Source organism: Phyllostomus hastatus, unplaced genomic scaffold (genome assembly GCF_019186645.2).
Source record: "Phyllostomus hastatus isolate PE091 unplaced genomic scaffold, TTU_PhHast_1.1 phas_scaffold_385, whole genome shotgun sequence".
Lineage (NCBI taxonomy): Eukaryota > Metazoa > Chordata > Mammalia > Chiroptera > Phyllostomidae > Phyllostomus > Phyllostomus hastatus.
Window position 1 is genome coordinate 4,138,613 of NW_025334026.1, and position 18,792 is coordinate 4,157,404.

Consider the following 18,792-nt stretch of genomic DNA (forward strand, 5'->3'; position numbering starts at 1 on the left):
AAATTTCCGCTTTTCCCAAGTCCCTCTTTAGTTCCAACTCACATACTATTTTTGTGAAAATCCAACTTTCCCCCTGCATTTTTGGAAGATAACGTCTCTCAACAAGCCCATGAAAACCACCAGCAATGATGTACTAATTAGTTTATGCGAATAACTTGATGGGTCCTCTGGATTTATATTTCTTTCTTTTCCTTTATTTTTTTAAATGTCTCAGTCCATGCATTTTTTTAAATTACTGGACTAAGAATTGACAGTGTTGAAAAAATGCTGAGTACAAAAATTTCTAGAGCGGATTTTCTTAGCCCAAGATCCTTCTTTGTGGATTACCATAATCCCACAGTATTTTGAAAGTAGGTGGTTTTTCCCTTTACCAAATATAAAAATAAAGTACTAAATAAAACCACACATGGCCCCACCGATTTTTATGCTGCTAACTCCCAGAGTCTGATACCATCAGCCCCCACCACTGCCACTCTACAAAGAGCTACTGTCCCAAGGTGAGCCGGAACATACACCAGGAAAAGCTCCCCTTCCTCAGCTTTACTCTATACCCTCCAACAGCTCGGTTGCCGGGGGTCCCAACGGAAGGCCTGGAGAGCCATCCCCAGGTTCTGGTAAACACCTTTGATGACAACAATCATACAAACACCCTCTGCACAAAGGTGAATTGCTTAATGTTTTTTTATTACATGTTACATCAAAAGTACAAAAGTTGCCTGGGTACAAACAAGTTATAGGATAATGCTTATGAAACTACAGTGGACTACATGTGACAATTCTGTTTAGTTTATATTTTGGTCATTTTTATCAGGATCCAAAATGCTAAACTCCAGCATTTTTTCTTAATCTAGTGCTGCATGATTGCAATTCCTGAGGTAAACTTAGTGTCCGCTGCCAACATCTTTGGATGTAAACCAAGTCCTCTGAGAAAAATTCAGATATTTATATTCCCATATACAATAGGGTTAGTAATTATAATCAGATACTACAGATTTCATTTGAAAATGAAAATAAGCCCTCGGAATAGTTCTCTCTCTCATATATGTATTGTAATTTTAGCCCACCAACAGGGCTTCTCAAAACCCTCTGACTTGTGAAGTATGGTTAAGGGGATCTCTTCACTATAGCCCATCACCATCCCTATGGGCAGAGTCTAAGCTAAATGTTGTCAGCATTCTGGCACCCATGCAGTTGTGTTCTGAATACACCTAGGGCTTCTGCCACTCAGGTGCCTACCATTAACAGTCAGTTTTCAGTGAAATCAGTCTATAGACTCTACATTTAAAAAATACCTTAGTAAGTATCAAAATAGCACGTGAGAGATAACACTACAATGGCTCTTACTATTTTTCTATCTCAAGAATAAAAATGGACATTTAATAACTTTCAGAGCCCAAAGAATCAGGGGGTTGGCCCTTTCATAGCTCTTCTTATAATTGCATAACTGAAGGCCACATGGAGGTTAAACAATGCCAACTTTTAAAAGGTACTTTCTAGCATTCTCCTAAAGCTTGTCTCTTCATGCTGATTCCACATTCTTTGTGCAGTAAAATAAACTCTTTGTTTTACTTACATCAAAATTAAAAGAATTAATTCCCCCTCTACATTTTAATTAAATCTTCCAGTAGAAGCCAAAATGATCTAAGGAAAGAAAAAGTACATTGTTACCTAGTTTCGAAGTTCAATTTTAGGTAGTAATTCAGATACTTTAATCATAAATGGTTATCTGAAAAATAGCAAATTATAAAGAAAAGGCTAACTTTATAGAAATTTTAGTTTTTTTCTGGCTTTGATCTTTTTTTTAAAAACATGAATTTTTCTACAAACCTACTTAATTCCAGCCTGAAGTAAATTTAATTAATGTACCATGCTAACGAGCAGATGATATGGCTATAAGGATCTGGATTATTTTTGGAAGAATGTATAGTGTACTACAAAACCCTTTCACTTCTCATAAATATAAGGACCTTTAAAATACTTCCTAAAAACTATATTTTCTTTCAAGTCAAATCCAAAAAGCTAGATGAGAGAGTTCGCTTTTATTCACAAATGCAGTAAAATATGAAAGACTAAATATTTTGCAGAAACTCAAATTTCTACAAAGTATAAATATTAGTGATGCAGTTTGGTAACAAGAAAATAAATAAGTTATTTAATACATACAATTTTAAGATAAAAGATGCCTCAAATGGAAATATCATCTCTTCACAGTTTGAGAAATATGAAGATTTTCATTATTAGTATTTTTCCCCTTCTCTTTGCTTAGGTGGCCATCTGAAATTAATAGAAATGAATGTCAATGCTTATCCCAAAATAGGCAGTAGGCAGTCATAGCTATATATATTTCAGGATGTTAATATTTAATATTATATGAGTTTTTTAGATGGTTTTGGACAATGAAAAAACAAATTTTTAAACACTATTAAAAAACATCAGAAATGTTTAGTACTAGGGACTCTAATTATTCAAAAATTTTTCTTGACTTTTTTTTTAATAGAGTACCCCCTGGAGTGAACCCATAGGTAAGCACTACAAACTTCTCTTACATGCAACAAATGGAATTCACAAGAAAGGACAGGGTGTTTAATTAGCATTTTGAGGAATGTCAGAGCTCTTCAATTAAAATTAAAAAACTCCACCCAACTTTCTTCAAACAGAAATGCCTCCCAGCCACACCCTCTTGTGGCAAGAAGAAAACTAGCACAGTTTACATTTTCCTGCCCAAATCAGAAACTATCCAAGAAATTGTAGAAAAAGTTCCTTAGCCAAAAACAAAACAATCAAGTTCCATGAGAGTTAAGGAGCCCACAGCCCCTGTGACCACCCACTGTGCACCCACAATAATAAACAAGGGGCCCTAGTCACTTCTGCTCAATCTCTTCTGTCATGTGGGGGAAAAGGAAAGAGGCAGAAGTGTTCTAGATTAAAAGAACCTGAAGAAACTTAGTATCTAATGTGACAACAATGAAATGCACAAACTTAATTCCTAAGAAAATGTGAACCACTTAATACAACTGAAAAAATAACCGTTTTTAATATTTTTTATAACATGAGAAAAATACAAATTTAGACAAGTTGTTAGAAACATGTAATTTTAGCACCAAAAACACATACTGGATTTTCTAATTCTGAAGACAATTTGATTATACACATAGTATTATTAATTCAGAGCTGGTCAGCCTCAGAAATAATGTAATTACTACTACAGGTCTGGTTCACACATGAAAAACAATCTCCCTCAATTTTAGGCAGCTTTACTGGACAAAAGAAAATTAACAGTATCTTTAGGACAACCATTTTAGGTTTTCTAGAAAAGCATTATTAAAAAATGAAGTATGTTATTGACGTACTTCTTCACATGTGTGCATAAAGTTGAGCTAATAATTATTTTGTATATTATAAAGTATCTGGTCTTTTATCTATAGCAAAAACTACTTTGCCTCTAATACAACAAACACTGATAGCAGCAGCATAGATGAAGTGGCTACTATTTCAAAGGTAAATGTGTCTATATACACTCTCTTCATTTTTTTCAGCACTTTGAAAAAAGAAGTGCTTTCATGTTGGCATGCTTTGGGCTTGTTTTCAAATAAAAGAGAATTTAAGTTTACTGTTTTACATTTCAGCTGGATGAGCTTATGTAGAGATAAGGTACTGTTATCTGAAGAATAATTATTTTAACATCTTCATAACCTTGTCAATGTTGTGAAATAAAACTTATGTGTCCTTCAAACAGTAAGCTAGAGTTGAAAAAGGAAATGGAATGCTTAAATATATTACTAGAACATAATGCAGTTTTTGGCTAACAATTCATAAGTCATTGCACAAAGAGGCCAAGAAAATTTTTGGTGATCAAGAAAAAGAATTCACAAAATCACTGTTCTTCTATTGGTTCAGCAATCATCCTCATTTCTGAATCTTCCACAGAGCTTTCCACAGAATAGGCACCCAAAGCTTCATTGACTGGAACTTGAGTCTCTGATGTCTCTGGCACTTTATACAGAAAGGACCCAAAGTAAATAATGCACTCTCTCACTCTTTCCACCCCCCCCATTCCACCTTGCTCACTGTGATACCTTATATCTTATATGAATTACTACCAGTAATTAATCCATGACCTTCATCTCAGAGAAATCAGTTAAGAAATTATTATATTACCTATAACTTTCTTATTAGTCATTAGCCAGGAACATTAAGGAGATTAATTATAAAAAGCTTACAAGTCACAAACGTTATTTCTTAAAAGGCTGTATCTCCTCCTGGAACTGAAAATACAAATGCAATGGGTTTGCTGTGTTAATAAGTGTTAATGTGTACAATACCCACTGGTAACAATGAAATAGGGGAACCAGTATTATCTTTTATTCATGGTAAACATAAACTGGTAAAGGCCTTTGAGAGAAAAATTAGGCAGTATTAGACTATTTTAAGTACACATATGCTTTGAGCCAGCAATTCTACTTCTAGGCATCCACACGAGAAATACTTATATGAACAAAGAAGTAATGCTACACTGCAATACTGTAAAAGCAAAAAATAAAAAACACAAAAATATATCAGTAAAGCATGATTAGCAATACTATGGAATACTATACAAAGTTGAAAATGAGGGAGAAGTAGATCTACATGCTGACAAGTAAAAAAACAGCAAGTTGTAGAATAACATGTACAGTAAGTGTGCATAAAGGGGTAAGCAAAAGTGGGTTTACAGTTGTTCGTAAGGAAAAAGACATGCAGCTTATGACCACAATAGCTTTACTAACTCAAAGGAATGTCACAGTGGCACAATGCACTTGGGCACAATGTTGTAAGTGCTCAAACTGCCAGCCTTTATTATTTATACATTCTTGTTGTCTACTTGCTATACTCAAGCACACTTTGGCATGGAGTTCTTATCTACTTTTGCCCACCCTGTATTATAAAGTCTAATTATTTTTTAAATACTAATGCAGTAATGCATGGTTCAAAATTCAAAAGGAAGTTGAAAAGGGTTATAAATGTGAAGTTTCTTTCTCCAGTCTCAAATGACCCATACCCCTTCCCCAGGCCCAACATATCAATTCATTGCTTATTCTTGAATTTTCTATGCAGTGCCTATTTTTCTTTGAGACTAGTGTTTAGAAGTTATAACACCGAAGGAGGGAGCTTTGGAACAGCCAGCACTCACCACTGGAATGCTGGCATCAAGGAGACTAAGGAGCACAAAGGGGTTTTTTAAAAAATGCTTTTCCCCCTTTAACCTTTGTGTTATAATTAAGTGTTTAATACCCTATTCTGAAAAGGAGTTGGAATTTCCTGCTTCTGTTTGTCATCTTAACTCAAAATTTTGTATACTTGTTTTTTTTGTTTCATGTCGAAGAGCTCCTTTCATTTCTTGTAATGCCTGTCTTGCAGTGATAAATTCTCCCAGTTTTTGTTTGTCTGGAAAAGCCTTTATTTCTCCCTCATATCTAAAGGAACAAAAATCTGGAACACCTCACGAAATTTGAGTGTTGTCCTTGAGCAGGAGCCATGCTAATCCTCTCTGTACTGTTCCAGTTTTAGTATACAGGGTGAGGCAAAAGTAGGTTTACAGGTGTGAGTCCATGAAACTGTTTATTTTTATACTATCATTTATTAATTATTGTATTATTTTCCATACTAACAACTGTAAACCTACTTTTGCCCCACCCTGTATATAATATTTAAATACACAGAAATGAGTCCTGAAGGATAACCACCAAGTTGCTAACAGAGGTACCTTCTATAGAAGGCAGAGCAATTGGGGAGTTAGGAAGAGGGAAGAGGTTAAAGGGCATTTTACATGATATCATTTGAATGTTTCGAGATTTATTCATGTACTTGTGTTTTGGTTTTTCAGACACTAATGACAGTTTCTTACCCAATCCTTGAAAAGGAACTAGGAAAATCCCATATTCTTTAAATGGAAAAGTTACAGGAATGGCAATCAGAGGTGCTGATTCTGCTAAAAATGATCAGCTACAGCCTTTAGATGAGTCATTCACCTCTTAGTCTTGGTTTTCTCATTCGTGAACTAAGTAGCTGGGAATGATTTCCTTTCCAATGTTCCATCCAGCTCAGAATTCTAAGATATGTAGAAGGATAACTCCTAGTGAAGTCATAAATAACCTCAAAAAGGCCACCAACTTTCAGATCTTAAGCTAATATTTAACATAATCAATATTGCCTACAGAAGCCTCGGAAAACTACAAAAGGCAATTCACATTTTAGATGTTTCCTGAAAGTTTATTTCAACATTCAAAATTTATATTTGTTCTGATAATCAGCTGTCTGATTGTCCTTAAAGAGAAAGATCAACTCTCTCCCATAGGAGGACACAATGAGCTCTAAACCATTGAGTTCAAATTATCAAATTCAGGTCCTATTGTTGATGTAATCAAAGCAATTGAAATCTCATTTAAAGAGTAAACATTCTTAAAGAAATGTGGACTATTCTCCTAAGATTTTTTTAGTTGTAGATACCCACCACTGAACACAAAAAGTACCATATCCTGAAAATGCAGAGGACACATAAACCTCTGACCTCTCTGTGTTCAACAACTTTGCATTTTTTAATATTAGGAAAAAAATCTGATGACTCAATAAAAAGCTATTTATTCAGTATGCTAAGGACTGTGCTGCTCCAGAAAGTACAAATTTATATGAAAATCAGGGTTTTCAATACTTCTGTACATAAATAATATCTTAAAATTTTGTCCAGTCATCTACCTGCCTCCCCCAAGATTCTTTTTCCAAAAAGCATTTTGTTTTTTGGAGGATAAATAACAATGGTTAAAACTATATTAGATGTAAATGGAATTAAACTCAAAAGCTCAGGAAAAACCCTTCCAAAGATAAAAAATATTTAAGAAGAAAATATACTTGCTGATAGCTAAATGATAGATCTCAGAAAACACATACCCATTTGCTTTCTTCCACTAGGTTGTCTACCAACATTTGGATGTGGAGGCTGAAGTGAAGATCCTTTCAGAAATGTATTTTGGATGCCATCCTTAATTCCATGCAAGAAGTGAGCTAAAATCCCATATAAAAGAGGTCTATGGCAGGAAGAAAAACAAAAGCAATTAAATTTGCATAAATAGGAAAAGCTTAAAATATCTGTGTTTTAAAAGGTGGCCTCTGATACCAAAATAGCCAAGCAATTCACTAGATTTAAAATTTAAGAGTACTGTCCTGGCTGGTGTGGCTCAGTGCATTGAGCACTGGCCTGCAAACTAAAGGGTTGCTGGTTCGATTCCCAGCAGAGGCACATGCCTGGGTTGCAGACCAGGTCCCCAGCTGGGGGTGTGTAAGAGGCAGCAGTCAATGTTTTTCTCCCTCCCTTTCCCACTCTCTAAAAATAAATACAATCTTAAAAAAGAATTTAAGAGCACTGTTTAACTCTCAAGACCATTTTAAAACTCAGAGAAAAAAATAACAACTTAAACTTCATCTGACTATAATAAGATTTCAATCAATACACAGGAATTCCACTTTAAAGCTCCAAAGCCTAAAATAAAATTTCTCAGTACCTAATATTGTCTGATACCCAACAGGTATTCAATAAGCACTTATGGTGTTAATAAATCCTTGCCTAGAGAAGGTCTTATATCCCAAAAGACTCACTGCCTGGTTCAAATCTTGACTTTGCCACTTGACCTCAGCAAGATTCTTAGTGTCCCCAGCCTATGTCATAAATGTTTCCTCCTCTATAATTGAGGGTAATTATAGTCCCTGCCTCAGAGAGTTGTTATGGACTAAATGCGTTAATAAAAGTCAAGTGTTTGGAACTGTGCCTAGCATATATTAAATGGTATGTAGCTCTATAGGAGTTGGGTAAGAATATTTTAAAAGCTATTTTATAGCTACAAAACATTTTTGCCTCTTCAGTTTATCCTCACCTTGTGGTGTCATAATCATCATCCTGAATTTAAAAATGAGAAAACCACAGCTCAAAGAGAATCTGCTCAAGATTCCCTTAGTAAGTAAATTGTGTACTTGAACCCCAAGTCCCATATTCTTTCCTTTATAACACACTGCCTGGGGTTTATATTGTACCCTTGCACGAAGAGACGTTGCTTTACTGACAATAAAGAGAGGTACAACAGAAATGTTTTCCTTCACTTCCAACCTCATAATTGAGAATCCAATTTAATAAATTGATGTTTTTTGAGATATCGATTTACTAACTAGCAGGTAAAATAGTTTAAATTATGACATTCCTTTCCCTTTGAAAGGTGGGAATTCACATTTTATTTAGAAGTTTCCTAAGTTTATTTCAACATTCAAAATTTATATTTGTTCTGATAATCAGTTGGTGCCTAATTGCCCTCCCCTTGAGTGTGGGCTGCACTCACCTGTAATGAATCAAGGAAGACGTTTAAGTAAAGCACTGTGCAACTTCAGAGACTAGGCCATTACAGCACTGTGTGAGTCACCCAGCATGGAGGTATCATTAAAGGCTCAAGAATACTTAGAAAAATGGGCAAGGGGACAAGAAGAAAAGGACAAAACTCTGGGCGTGCCCACAATTTACAGGAACCCCACAGGAGCCAATGAAGAAACCGAGCCCTGAGCAGTGTAGCTCAGTTGGCTGGGTGTTTTCTCTCTAAGGCTGCCAGTTTGATTCCTGGTCAGGGTACATGCCTAGGTTGCAGGTTCCGTCCCTGGTCTGGATGCATGTGAGAGGCAACCTATCAATGTCTCTCTCTCCCTTTCTTCCTCCCTCCCCCTCTCTCTAAAAAATAAGTAAATAAAATTTAAAAAAGAAACTGAGAACACCATTAGGGAGACAAGAAAATCAAGACAGTAAAAGGTCACAAAAGAGAAGTGACAAAAAATGTTTTAAGAAAGAGTGCAGTCATTATTATAAAATGCTGGAGAAACTCAAACTGAGCTTCTCAACTTGGAAATATAGGGGGTCCAGCACAAATAATGCCCCTCATTTATTACATAAAAATCTTTTATTACAAAATCATAAGCAGGTAATTCTGTAATATAACTATATCATACTCAAGCATACCATATGACGTTTTAGGTGAAGTGCTCAAATTAAAACTATACACCCATATTATTACCCTACCAATCACACTCAAGAAAGCCTTACTTCTATTGGATCTTGTATATACATTCCCATTCTTGGTGCTAGAGACTTGGTACAAACTACAGGAAAAAGGTGGCATATGATCCTGGAATAATTTCACACAAAAATTTATAAACTGTAAAGTAGCTTTTTAACTGGTATGTCATTTAAAACATTTTAATGGTAAAACAACTACACCATGAAGTAGAATGAAAAAAAATTCAGACTTTTTTCAAAGAGAAAACAAGAAATTTCTTGCTAGGAAAAGACTATCTTTGAGCTATATTCCCAGGTGCCTATATACAAATTTTTTTTGCGGGGGCAGGGGGTATGTAGGGATCCTCTGGAAAAAGTTTAAGAAACATTGAAGTAGGAAAAGCACTAAGAAATTATTAGAAAGTGGTTACTCTTCTTTTTAAGGGTATAGTTTTTTGTAAACAGTGAGGGGAGAATTTAAGATACAGGGAGGATCACAGAGCGGGCAATAAAATAAAAGGAGAAGGTTGATTTTCCGTAGGTTCAGTGGTAAAAAGGAGATTGAGCAGTAGGCTGGGGTTGGAAGTTGACCGGGTTTTTTTTTTTTTTTAAGAGAAGAGAGATCTGAGTACATTTCTAAGTTGTGAAGGAAGTAGTAGGGAGGAAGAGTTAAATCTGAGGACAAAAATAGCTGATAAAGCAAAAGCATCAGGGAAAAAAAAGGATGGATCGAGAAGCAAAGAGTGACCCTTGGAAAGAGGTAGGGCTGTTCACTCCTCTGGAACCACAGGAATTTTAGCTCCAGAGGACAGAGACTTGACCTGACTCAGTTACTGCTGGTACCTTGGATTTGGTGCAGTGCTAGACACACACTAGACCCAACTACATACCTGCTGGATTAAAATAAAATAAAACCACCACTATAAGACTGTGACTCCAAAACAACAATATCTGAGAGTTTATTTTTAAAATATTCTTACATTGTATTATCCTTTGATTCTTCAAATGCGTTCAGTTCACGGATGAGAAATTGCCTGTCCAATGGAACTACAGGTTGACCAGATTCTGTGGGAAAAATAATAATGAAAATTCTGCATCTTTATGAATCTTGAAAGCAAATACGGGCCCTGACAGGGCAACTCAGTCAGTTAGAATGTCGTCCCAACACACCACAGTTGCAGGTCTGATCCCTGGTCAGGCCACATACAAAAATCAATCAATGAATGCATAAATAAGTGGAACAACAAATTAATGTTTTTTTTTCCTCTCTCTCTCCCCTCCTCTGTCTTAAAAAAATCAGTAAGTAAAATTTAAAAATAAAAAGCAAGTATGATTTTGGTAAGAAACACAACAGATATACACATTTTTCAGATTTGGAAAATAATGATGGCAGATCCAATTTAAGATTATATGACTTCCAAAATATTTTGTTAAATATATAACTTAATACAATTCAACATAAATTCATTTTTAACTAATTCTTGATTAGGAAAATACTGTTTCCGCATTTAAACTACAATACTAGGTTTCATAAATCTATTTCTGAGAAGCCTGTGAACTAAACACATGACAGCACCAATACCCATTTTAGGATTAAATATCCATTTAATTCTAAAAATAAAATTAACCCGAATATTAAATGCTGGCAAAGAAACAGGGCAACTGGAAATCTCATACTTTGCTGGTAGTAGAGCAAAAATGGTACAGCCACTTTGAAAAAACAGTTGAGCTGTTTCTTATCCAAGTAAGCAATACTTAAAACACACAACCCTGTAATCCCAGTCTTAGCTCTTTACCAAGAGAAATTAAAACATATCTTCACACAAAAACCTTTGGTGAATGTTTATGACAATTTGATTCATAACTGTGAAAACTAGAAACAACCCAAATGTCTGTCAACTGACACAATGGAACACTATACAGGGAGGGAAAAAAATCAACATGACTGCTAAGAGGAAAGACATTGACTCAAGTCAACATCCTATATGGTTCCATTTATAGGACAATCTAGAAAAGGCAAACGATAGGCACAGGTAAGAACAAATCAGTGGCTGCTAGGGGTGAAGGGCAGGCAAAGAAGCTGACAACAAAGGGGCACAGAAAAGTGTGTGTGGGGGCGTGTGATGGAAATGTTCTATATTGCAACTGTGGTGGTAGTTACACAAACAATGCACTTGGCAAAATCCATAGAACTTTATACTAAAAAAGTAAAATTTATTGGATGTTACTTATACCTCAGATTTTTTTTTAAAAAAGCCAAGGCATTTAACATGAAACTTGACTATTGTCACTATATTTCATTCTAGGGGAGCTCAAGCCCAAGATAACTAATTAATGACATTTTCATAATCTCCTTCTTTTCTGAGTATTAATGGTATTATGTAGATATCTATAACAAATGGAGGAAAGTAGAGATATTGAGATTAAAGATTCTTAAACCAATGAAAATCATCAGTCTTTATTCAGTTAAGATATATACTTAATGTTAAATAAAGGATCTGTAATGGAAAGTTCTGGCATCGATGAATTCATTCTCTCTTTCAAAATCTACATCGGGATTTCTTTTCTTTGATCAGGCACATCTCCAAGACATGAAATGGTTTTAAACCACAAATTAAAACTTAAAACGAGGAAATCAAAGGATGTACAGGATAGGGAAAAAGTAGGCTTACAGTTGTTCACATGGAAAATAATACAATAATTAGTAAATAATAATACAAGAACAAACTCTGTTGCCCTGGCCACCTGGCTCAGTTGGTTGGAGCATGATTCCATACACTAAAACCTTGCAGGTTCTACTTGGTCAGGGTGCTTATGGGAAGCAACTGATCGATGTTCCTCTCTCCCTTCCTCTCTCTCTAAAATCAATAACCTCGGCTGGTATGATTCAGTTGGTTGGGCAGTGTCCAGCAACCCAAAAGTTTGCCAGTTTAATTCCTACTCAGGGCACATGCCTGAGTGTCAGGTTCAACCCCCAGTCAGAGTACTTTACAGAAGGCAGCTAATTAATGTTTCTTCGATGTTTCTTCACTTTGATGTTTCTTTACCTCTCTTTTGCTTCTCTTTCCCTCTAAGATCAAAAAAATTTTTAAATTGTTTTAATTAATTTATTGTTTTAATAAATAAATTAATTAATAAATTAATAAATTAATTGTTTTAATGAATAAATATATCCTTGGGTGAGGATTTTAAAAAATGTATTAAATAAGAATAAACTTTCACATAGTTCACAACTGTAAACCTACTTTTGCCCCACCCTGTAAGAGAGGGGACCCCCCAAAAAACCAGAATTATCTTCTGGAGGACAGGTAGGCCTCCCTTGCTAGGAACCCACCTGTATCAGTGTACCAACTGGTGTTGTTGTGAGAGGCTGCATTTGGCTTTAGTGAAATTTTTTTTTGAACACTCAACACGTTTGCCCATTTCATGATAAGTGATTTATGAGTCTACCTGCCCACACTGCTGAGTATTCAGCAGTTTTTGACCAAAAACAGCATGATCCCTGTGACCCACCCTCCCTATTCACCTAATCACCCCTTGAGAGAGGTTTTTTTTGTTGTTTCCCCAGATGAAAAAGTTCCTCAAAGAGAAATGTTTTGCCAATGTGGAAAGAAGTAAAACAAAAGACATCAGGAGTACTAAAAAGCCTCAAAATTGATGAGTTCAAAATGTATCACATGGAGAGTAATTTGAAGGTAACTGAAGTTTAAACATTTAAGAATACACAATTTTTTATAAATAAATTCCAGGGGTTTTTTTGATCCCCTTCAATATTCAAGGTGCTTTTGATCATCTTCCCAATCTCATTTCTACCCCCAGCCCAGAAGTAAAGCTTACCTTGACTACTGGATATCCTTCCAGTTTTCTTACTTTCTTTCTTAAGAAATAAAATTTAACAGATAAAGTTATCTTTAACTCCCCACCCCCAATACCATTTCTCTCTCTCATCATGAGAATGAATTTGCAGTTTACCTTCCTAAACCTTTTTAAATTAAAAACCATGATTTTACATACATTTGTACATATCCCTAACCAATATACAGTAGTAATATTTTGAGGTTTTATCTCCAATGTTTTATATTTTTAAATAAAGAATATGTGCGCATGTTTTATATACACATTAAATGGGTATTTTTAAAGCATATCCATAGGAGAAAAGACTGGCAGCAAATAAGATAAAATATAAACAATTATTTATTCTCAGTATCAAATTATGTATGATTTTTCAAAGTATACAGCTAGTATAAGTGCTTATTTAGTTATTCATTTTCCCCTACAATACAAGCCTCATGAGAACTTGTTTAAGGAATGGAAAGAGCCTGTGTGATTTCTATGTTCCAGTTACTCAAGTGACACTGTTTCATAATGGAATTAGATTTCCAAGCTAAATATTTTCTTTATTGGTGGAAGGGAAGAAGCAGATTTTGTCTCAGATGACTAACAATAACCTCTTACCTGCTATGAGGACAGACGCTGTATACTTATATTTGTTGAATTCCAAATACTCCCGAATTAATTCATTAATAAGAAGGTTTTCATGAGACAATGTTGGTCGGGGTTCATTTTCATCATCTAGGGCATTGAAAACTTCGGCTCGAATTCTCGCTTTTAAATGCCCTAAGACTCCCCTTTTTTCCAAGGTATCCTTTAAAACTGTTAAATATAAAACATTAATGCTTCAATTGTAGAAAAAATTGTCATTTCTAGATTTACTTGAAAGAAAAGGGTTTAAAAGGTCAAGGTCCTAACAGCAGCTTTCAATCTAAACACTGCGATGAGCTGAACAATTATCACATTAGCTATCGCAAGCCATGCTTGTAAAAAGAATAAAGTTCCCAAGTTATAATGATTTACTATTTTAATATATTTAAGCAAATTCAAGTTTCCTTCCAACATCATCACTGACACAGGCTCCAGTCTGATACACATTCTTCAATGAGGAAAAAAGGGGGGACAGAACTACAGTCAGCATACTGGGACCTCAACTTAACCCCCAGTGTCTCATATATTTTCCAGAGTGTTTGTCGCTGCAGACAGGCTCTGTATCACTAAAACCCTTTGGTCTAGAAAGATGACTAAAGACTACAAGTACACTCTAAAAGGAAGGATGTGTCCTGTATTTTACATAAAAACCTTTGATATATAGAACTCTTGGGGAATGGCCCATTCTGAATGAAAAGGTGGGGTTTTTTAAAAATTGTATTTATTTACTGTTTAGAGAGAGGGGAAGGGAGAGGGAGAGAAACATCAATGTATGAGAGAAACATTGATCGGTTGCCTCTCACATGTCCCCTACTGGGGACCTGGCCCACAACCCAGGCATGTGTCCTGACTGGGAATGGAACCAGTGACCTTTTGGTACACAGGCTGGCACTCAATCCACTGAGCCACACCAGCCAGGGCTGTTTTTGTTTTTTAAGAACAATTATGAGTTAATTCCCCAAAACAATAGGAGTTTGAAATTTTAAGCCTAGTTAGGAATCTAACCCAGAGTATATCATAGCCATCTTAAGAAATTGGGGATATGTATGCTGAATGTAACCTAACTTAATAGGCAAGGGTTGTTATTACAACTATCAGTAGTTGTGATAATGAGATTAACAATGAATACTAGTAAGGAGAGTACAGGCACAGGGCTGAATTGGCACCATCCCTTGCAGGGGTATGGAACCTTCTTTTTTCAAATTGTCCCTAATGGCTAAATAACAAATCCAGAGAATCAACACATTTCACCCTTAGTGCCTAGGACACAGTAAGAGCTCAATAAATGCTGCCTAGGAGTATTATAATATAGTGCTGCATACTACTGGGTGTAATATAGTTGAATAATGTGCTATCCCCTGTCAAAGGCACCAGATAAGTACACAGTAATGAAAATTCATAAAGGGAGCTGAGGAACATAAATATTTTTAAGCTTTGATAAATAACAACAAAAACCTGGTCATACAATTAAAGAGATCTAGATAGACTCTAACCTTTCTTACCCCTTATTTTAAAATCATTACCTCAAACTTCCTGCAGGTACGTTAAGTACATAGTTACCACCATATCAGACTTTGTAACAGGCTCATAAAAGAAAGGTACAACCTTACCATATTCTTGGGATCATAACTGAAAGAAACCCTGTTCTCTAATTCCATCTTTTGAAATTACATGGAAATACTTTTTTCCCCACTGGCAAAGATCTAGTCCCAATTACTCTGTATTTACAGAACACAGCCTCCAAGTCAGCAGAGAAGTGACTTTAATGAAGCTGGACTTAAGAAACCTAGCACATCTCATCACCACCCCAGAGGTAGATCACCAACTTGGGCCCCGGTGGTCTTCTCCAACATGACTTCTACCTCTCAGAGACAGGACAAAGGAAAGTGGGAAAACGTGAAAGTGCTTTAAAAAGGTAAATGCTCATAAAACATTTTCATTGGGTTTCTCTTGAACACAAAGCCTTCCCCAAGTTCTAGGGTTCTGTATTATGCTGCCCTCCTCTCTATCACTGTGCTTAAAACACTGTAACATAACAACTTCAGAAAGAGGTTCTTAATCTGGCTTATATCCCTAAGTCTCCAAGTCCTCTCAAGTTGTATCCAATACCATGTGTGACATGTTTCCTAGGGAGAGGGTTCTTCAGTTCATGCGAAGTCTGTTCTTGTGGATAACGGCGTGCCATTTTTCTGACTGTTCACTAGCCCAGGGCTACAAGCCTACATTTATATCAGTGGTTCAATTCAAAGACACTCAACCCCTCCCAGCCAAATCTCTATGACTGTCCGACTTAGGCCCCACCTTCCCTGAAAACTGGAACTGGTTTTTAACGGAGCAGCAGTATCACCCAGTGATTAAGACTTGAGCTCTGGTGCAGCGTTATCTAGTTCTCACACTCTGCCTCTTTACAGCTGGAGCACTTGGGGTGAGCTACTTCACCTCTCAGCACCTCAATTCCCTAACCTACGTAATGGGCATAGGGTGGTTACATGCAATCAATTAGATAGCAGAGGGGCTGGGCAGTACCTGACGTATAAAGTTCGGTCACTGATAACTATCATTATTATTACTACCTGTCTGGACATCTGCGTCCAAACTAACGGTGTACAAATATCAGCTTAAGGGCTCTCATTTTGTGGGACTTTTCCGAAAAAGACAGAATGGCCAGGCCAAGCCAGGCAACTTTCTACCTCTAGTTTTCCCGATGGAAAATCGGGAACTACCTCCCAGGTTGTAAGGATGTAGTGGGAGACACAACCAAATGGCTCAGGATTGTGCCCAACACCAAAAATGGTTGTGGATGCTGTAAATATCAGCCCTGCGTGAAAGATCTTGGCCAAGGCTTCGGCTTCAGTCAAGGTCTAGAAAAATGCGTCAGAAGACCAAGGTGCAGGACTGCGGACCTCTCAGGTACCTGCAGGTCGTGCGACTCCTGCTCCAACACCAAAACGGTTAAACATTTGTCCTGTGAAACGCCTTCCCTCACAGGGCCCTGGCACCGCGGCTCCGCAGGCCCCGGCGCCACAGAGCGACCACCCGGCAAAGCTGACTACTGCTCCGCTCGTCCTCCTTTCGTCCCATCCTTTTCACAGGCTGCAGACCAGATGCATCCTACCTGGCAAGCCTCCCATTCTCACTCACCAGCCTTCAGGTCGCTGACAGTCGCCATTTTTAACGGCCGCCAGGGGCGCGCCTCCACCTCGCGCACGCGCGGCCCGCTTGGCGGCGTGGCCTGTAGCCAATAAACACACAGCTCTCGCCCCGCCCAGTCCCGCCCCTCTCTGTCTACGCGCTCCGGGGGGTGCGTGGGTGGGGATCCCCAACAATCCTCGAACGCCCTAGGCGGTCCCTGAAGAGGGAGGAGGAGCGGGGACTGAGGCATGTCGCAGCCTTTACCTGTGGGTGCCGCTGGCACGTTAGTGCTTCGCTTTATTAGCTCAGTAAGCTTTTCGTGATCAACTGCTGCTGGGCTCTGCACTCTGGAGTACTAATTGTTACTCGTTACCATATATTAAGCCTGAGGTTCTCAAGCTTGAGCACGCATCAAAAACATCAGGAAGACTTGTTAAAACAGATAACCCTGGAGTAAATTCTGATTCAGTGAATCCGGGGGGGGGGGGGATCCAAGTGACGCTGATGCTGCCGCTCTGGGGATCACACCTTGAGAACCGCTCTAATGAGTACTTACTCTGAGCCTGACACTGTTAAATGCTTTACACAGGTTAGTTCATTGATTTTTCTAGTATTACTCCCATTTCACACAGGAGAAAACGGAATCTTTGATGACTGCCGAGACTTCACCAAAATCACCAGCAAATGGTGGTGGCGAGGTTTGAATTCAGGCCTCTTCTCTTCAATGCCTGTTTTCTACCACCACTGTTAGTAGTACTAGGAAATACATAAGGAGTCCAAGAGCTATTTGTGAAAGTAATTTAAAAAAAAAGGCTTTTTTAAAAAAAATTTTAACTTTTAAAAAAATTGATTTGAGGGAGAGAGAGAGAGAAACATCCATTTGTTGTCCCACTTATTCATACATTTATTGGTTGATTCTTGCATGTGCCCTGACCAGGGCTGAACCCACAACCTTGGTGTTATCAGGATAATGCTCTAACCAACTGAGCTACCCGGCCAAGGCCTATTTGTGAAAATCGCTGATGAATGTGTAAGCTCCAGCAGCTGAAGGTAGTTAAGACAAAGGAACATGGGAAGAGTGCCCCCAAAACTGAGTGTGTCTGTGATTCCAGTTGTGTTGCCAGGAAGGCCAGTATCAATGACTTCAATCCTAGAACAGTGCTCTTTAAACTGCTGGTCTTAACCCAATAGTAGCTTCTGAAATCTATTAATTAGTGGATTCCAATGAGCATATTTTTAATGAAATGTAATGGAATTAATAGAAAACAGTGTTTTTTCAAACTTTTGTTTGGGTTATATATGTGTATTTTGATTTGTGGTGTACTTCTTCAAGTGCGTACTAGTCAAAAAGTTTGAAAACTATTTTAAAGTAGAAGAATCCATTCCTGTTCCATACTAGGTTAATTTTGACCTGGGACACAGATCTGCCATTACATTAGTAAGATCCTTCCTTGTTCTTTAAAATCCACAAGGCCTAACTTCCTGGCCAGCCTCTACAGAGATTTAAAAGGATTAACTACATTCCACAGGGCAAAATGAGCTCTTCAGAGAAAAGCATTCCTGCATATACTGATGAGGAACTCAGGAGAGAGGGAGGGAGGGAGAGAGAGACACGGGAAATAAAAATGGGATTGATTAGTAGTGGCAATCATCCAATAACTAACAGTCATTACCACTCTGTGTGTGGCAGGCACTGCTCTAAAAGCTTTACTTTAAGTCCTCATCAACAACCCTATGAGGCAGATACTCACACAGCAATCATCTAAAGTAAAATTTTATCTAGAACCACGTTCTGAAATTGGGTAATACACTGTGTTGGTGAGGATGTGGGGAAACACGTATTACCATTCCCACTGGTAGGAGGGTAAATCAGCCCCACCTTCTCAGAAGGCTGTTTGGCAATACCTATTCAACTTTCCACACCCTTTGATCCATGAATTCTGGTTTTAAGAATGTATATTACAGATATATTCACACCTAGTTATGAAGGATATGTCTATAAGAGTATTCACTGTAGCACTGTGTATGGTAGGAAAGCCTATCTAGGTCAGAATGGCTGAAGTGAAAACAACTGACAGTGAGACCCGATGCTGGGGAATGCTTGTAGCTTGCTGGTGGGA

General features: G+C 37.3%; 1 protein-coding gene and 1 non-coding gene across 4 annotated transcripts; both read right to left on the minus strand.

Annotated features, from left to right (window-relative positions):
- Nucleotides 1–663: 663 nt before the first annotated feature.
- Nucleotides 664–16,781, minus strand: CEP20 (centrosomal protein 20). 3 transcript variants are annotated; one of them, XM_045819476.1, is made up of 6 exons: nt 16,682–16,781; nt 13,514–13,711; nt 10,039–10,123; nt 6,922–7,058; nt 2,164–2,274; nt 664–1,641 (listed from the first exon to the last, which is right to left on the minus strand). In XM_045819476.1, the coding sequence occupies exons 1-5, from the start codon at nt 16,707–16,709 to the stop codon at nt 2,198–2,200; spliced, it is 525 nt and encodes a 174-aa protein (XP_045675432.1). In that variant the 5' UTR covers nt 16,710–16,781; the 3' UTR covers nt 664–1,641; nt 2,164–2,197. The 3 variants fall into 3 exon arrangements, with proteins under 3 accessions (XP_045675432.1, XP_045675431.1, XP_045675430.1); XM_045819475.1 differs by lacking the exon at nt 16,682–16,781 and adding an exon at nt 16,455–16,572; XM_045819474.1 differs by lacking the exons at nt 664–1,641; nt 2,164–2,274 and adding an exon at nt 2,289–3,993.
- Nucleotides 5,461–5,565, minus strand: LOC123806530. The gene has a single exon (XR_006783499.1). It is a non-coding gene; the product is annotated as a U6 spliceosomal RNA (small nuclear RNA).
- Nucleotides 16,782–18,792: the final 2,011 nt, after the last annotated feature.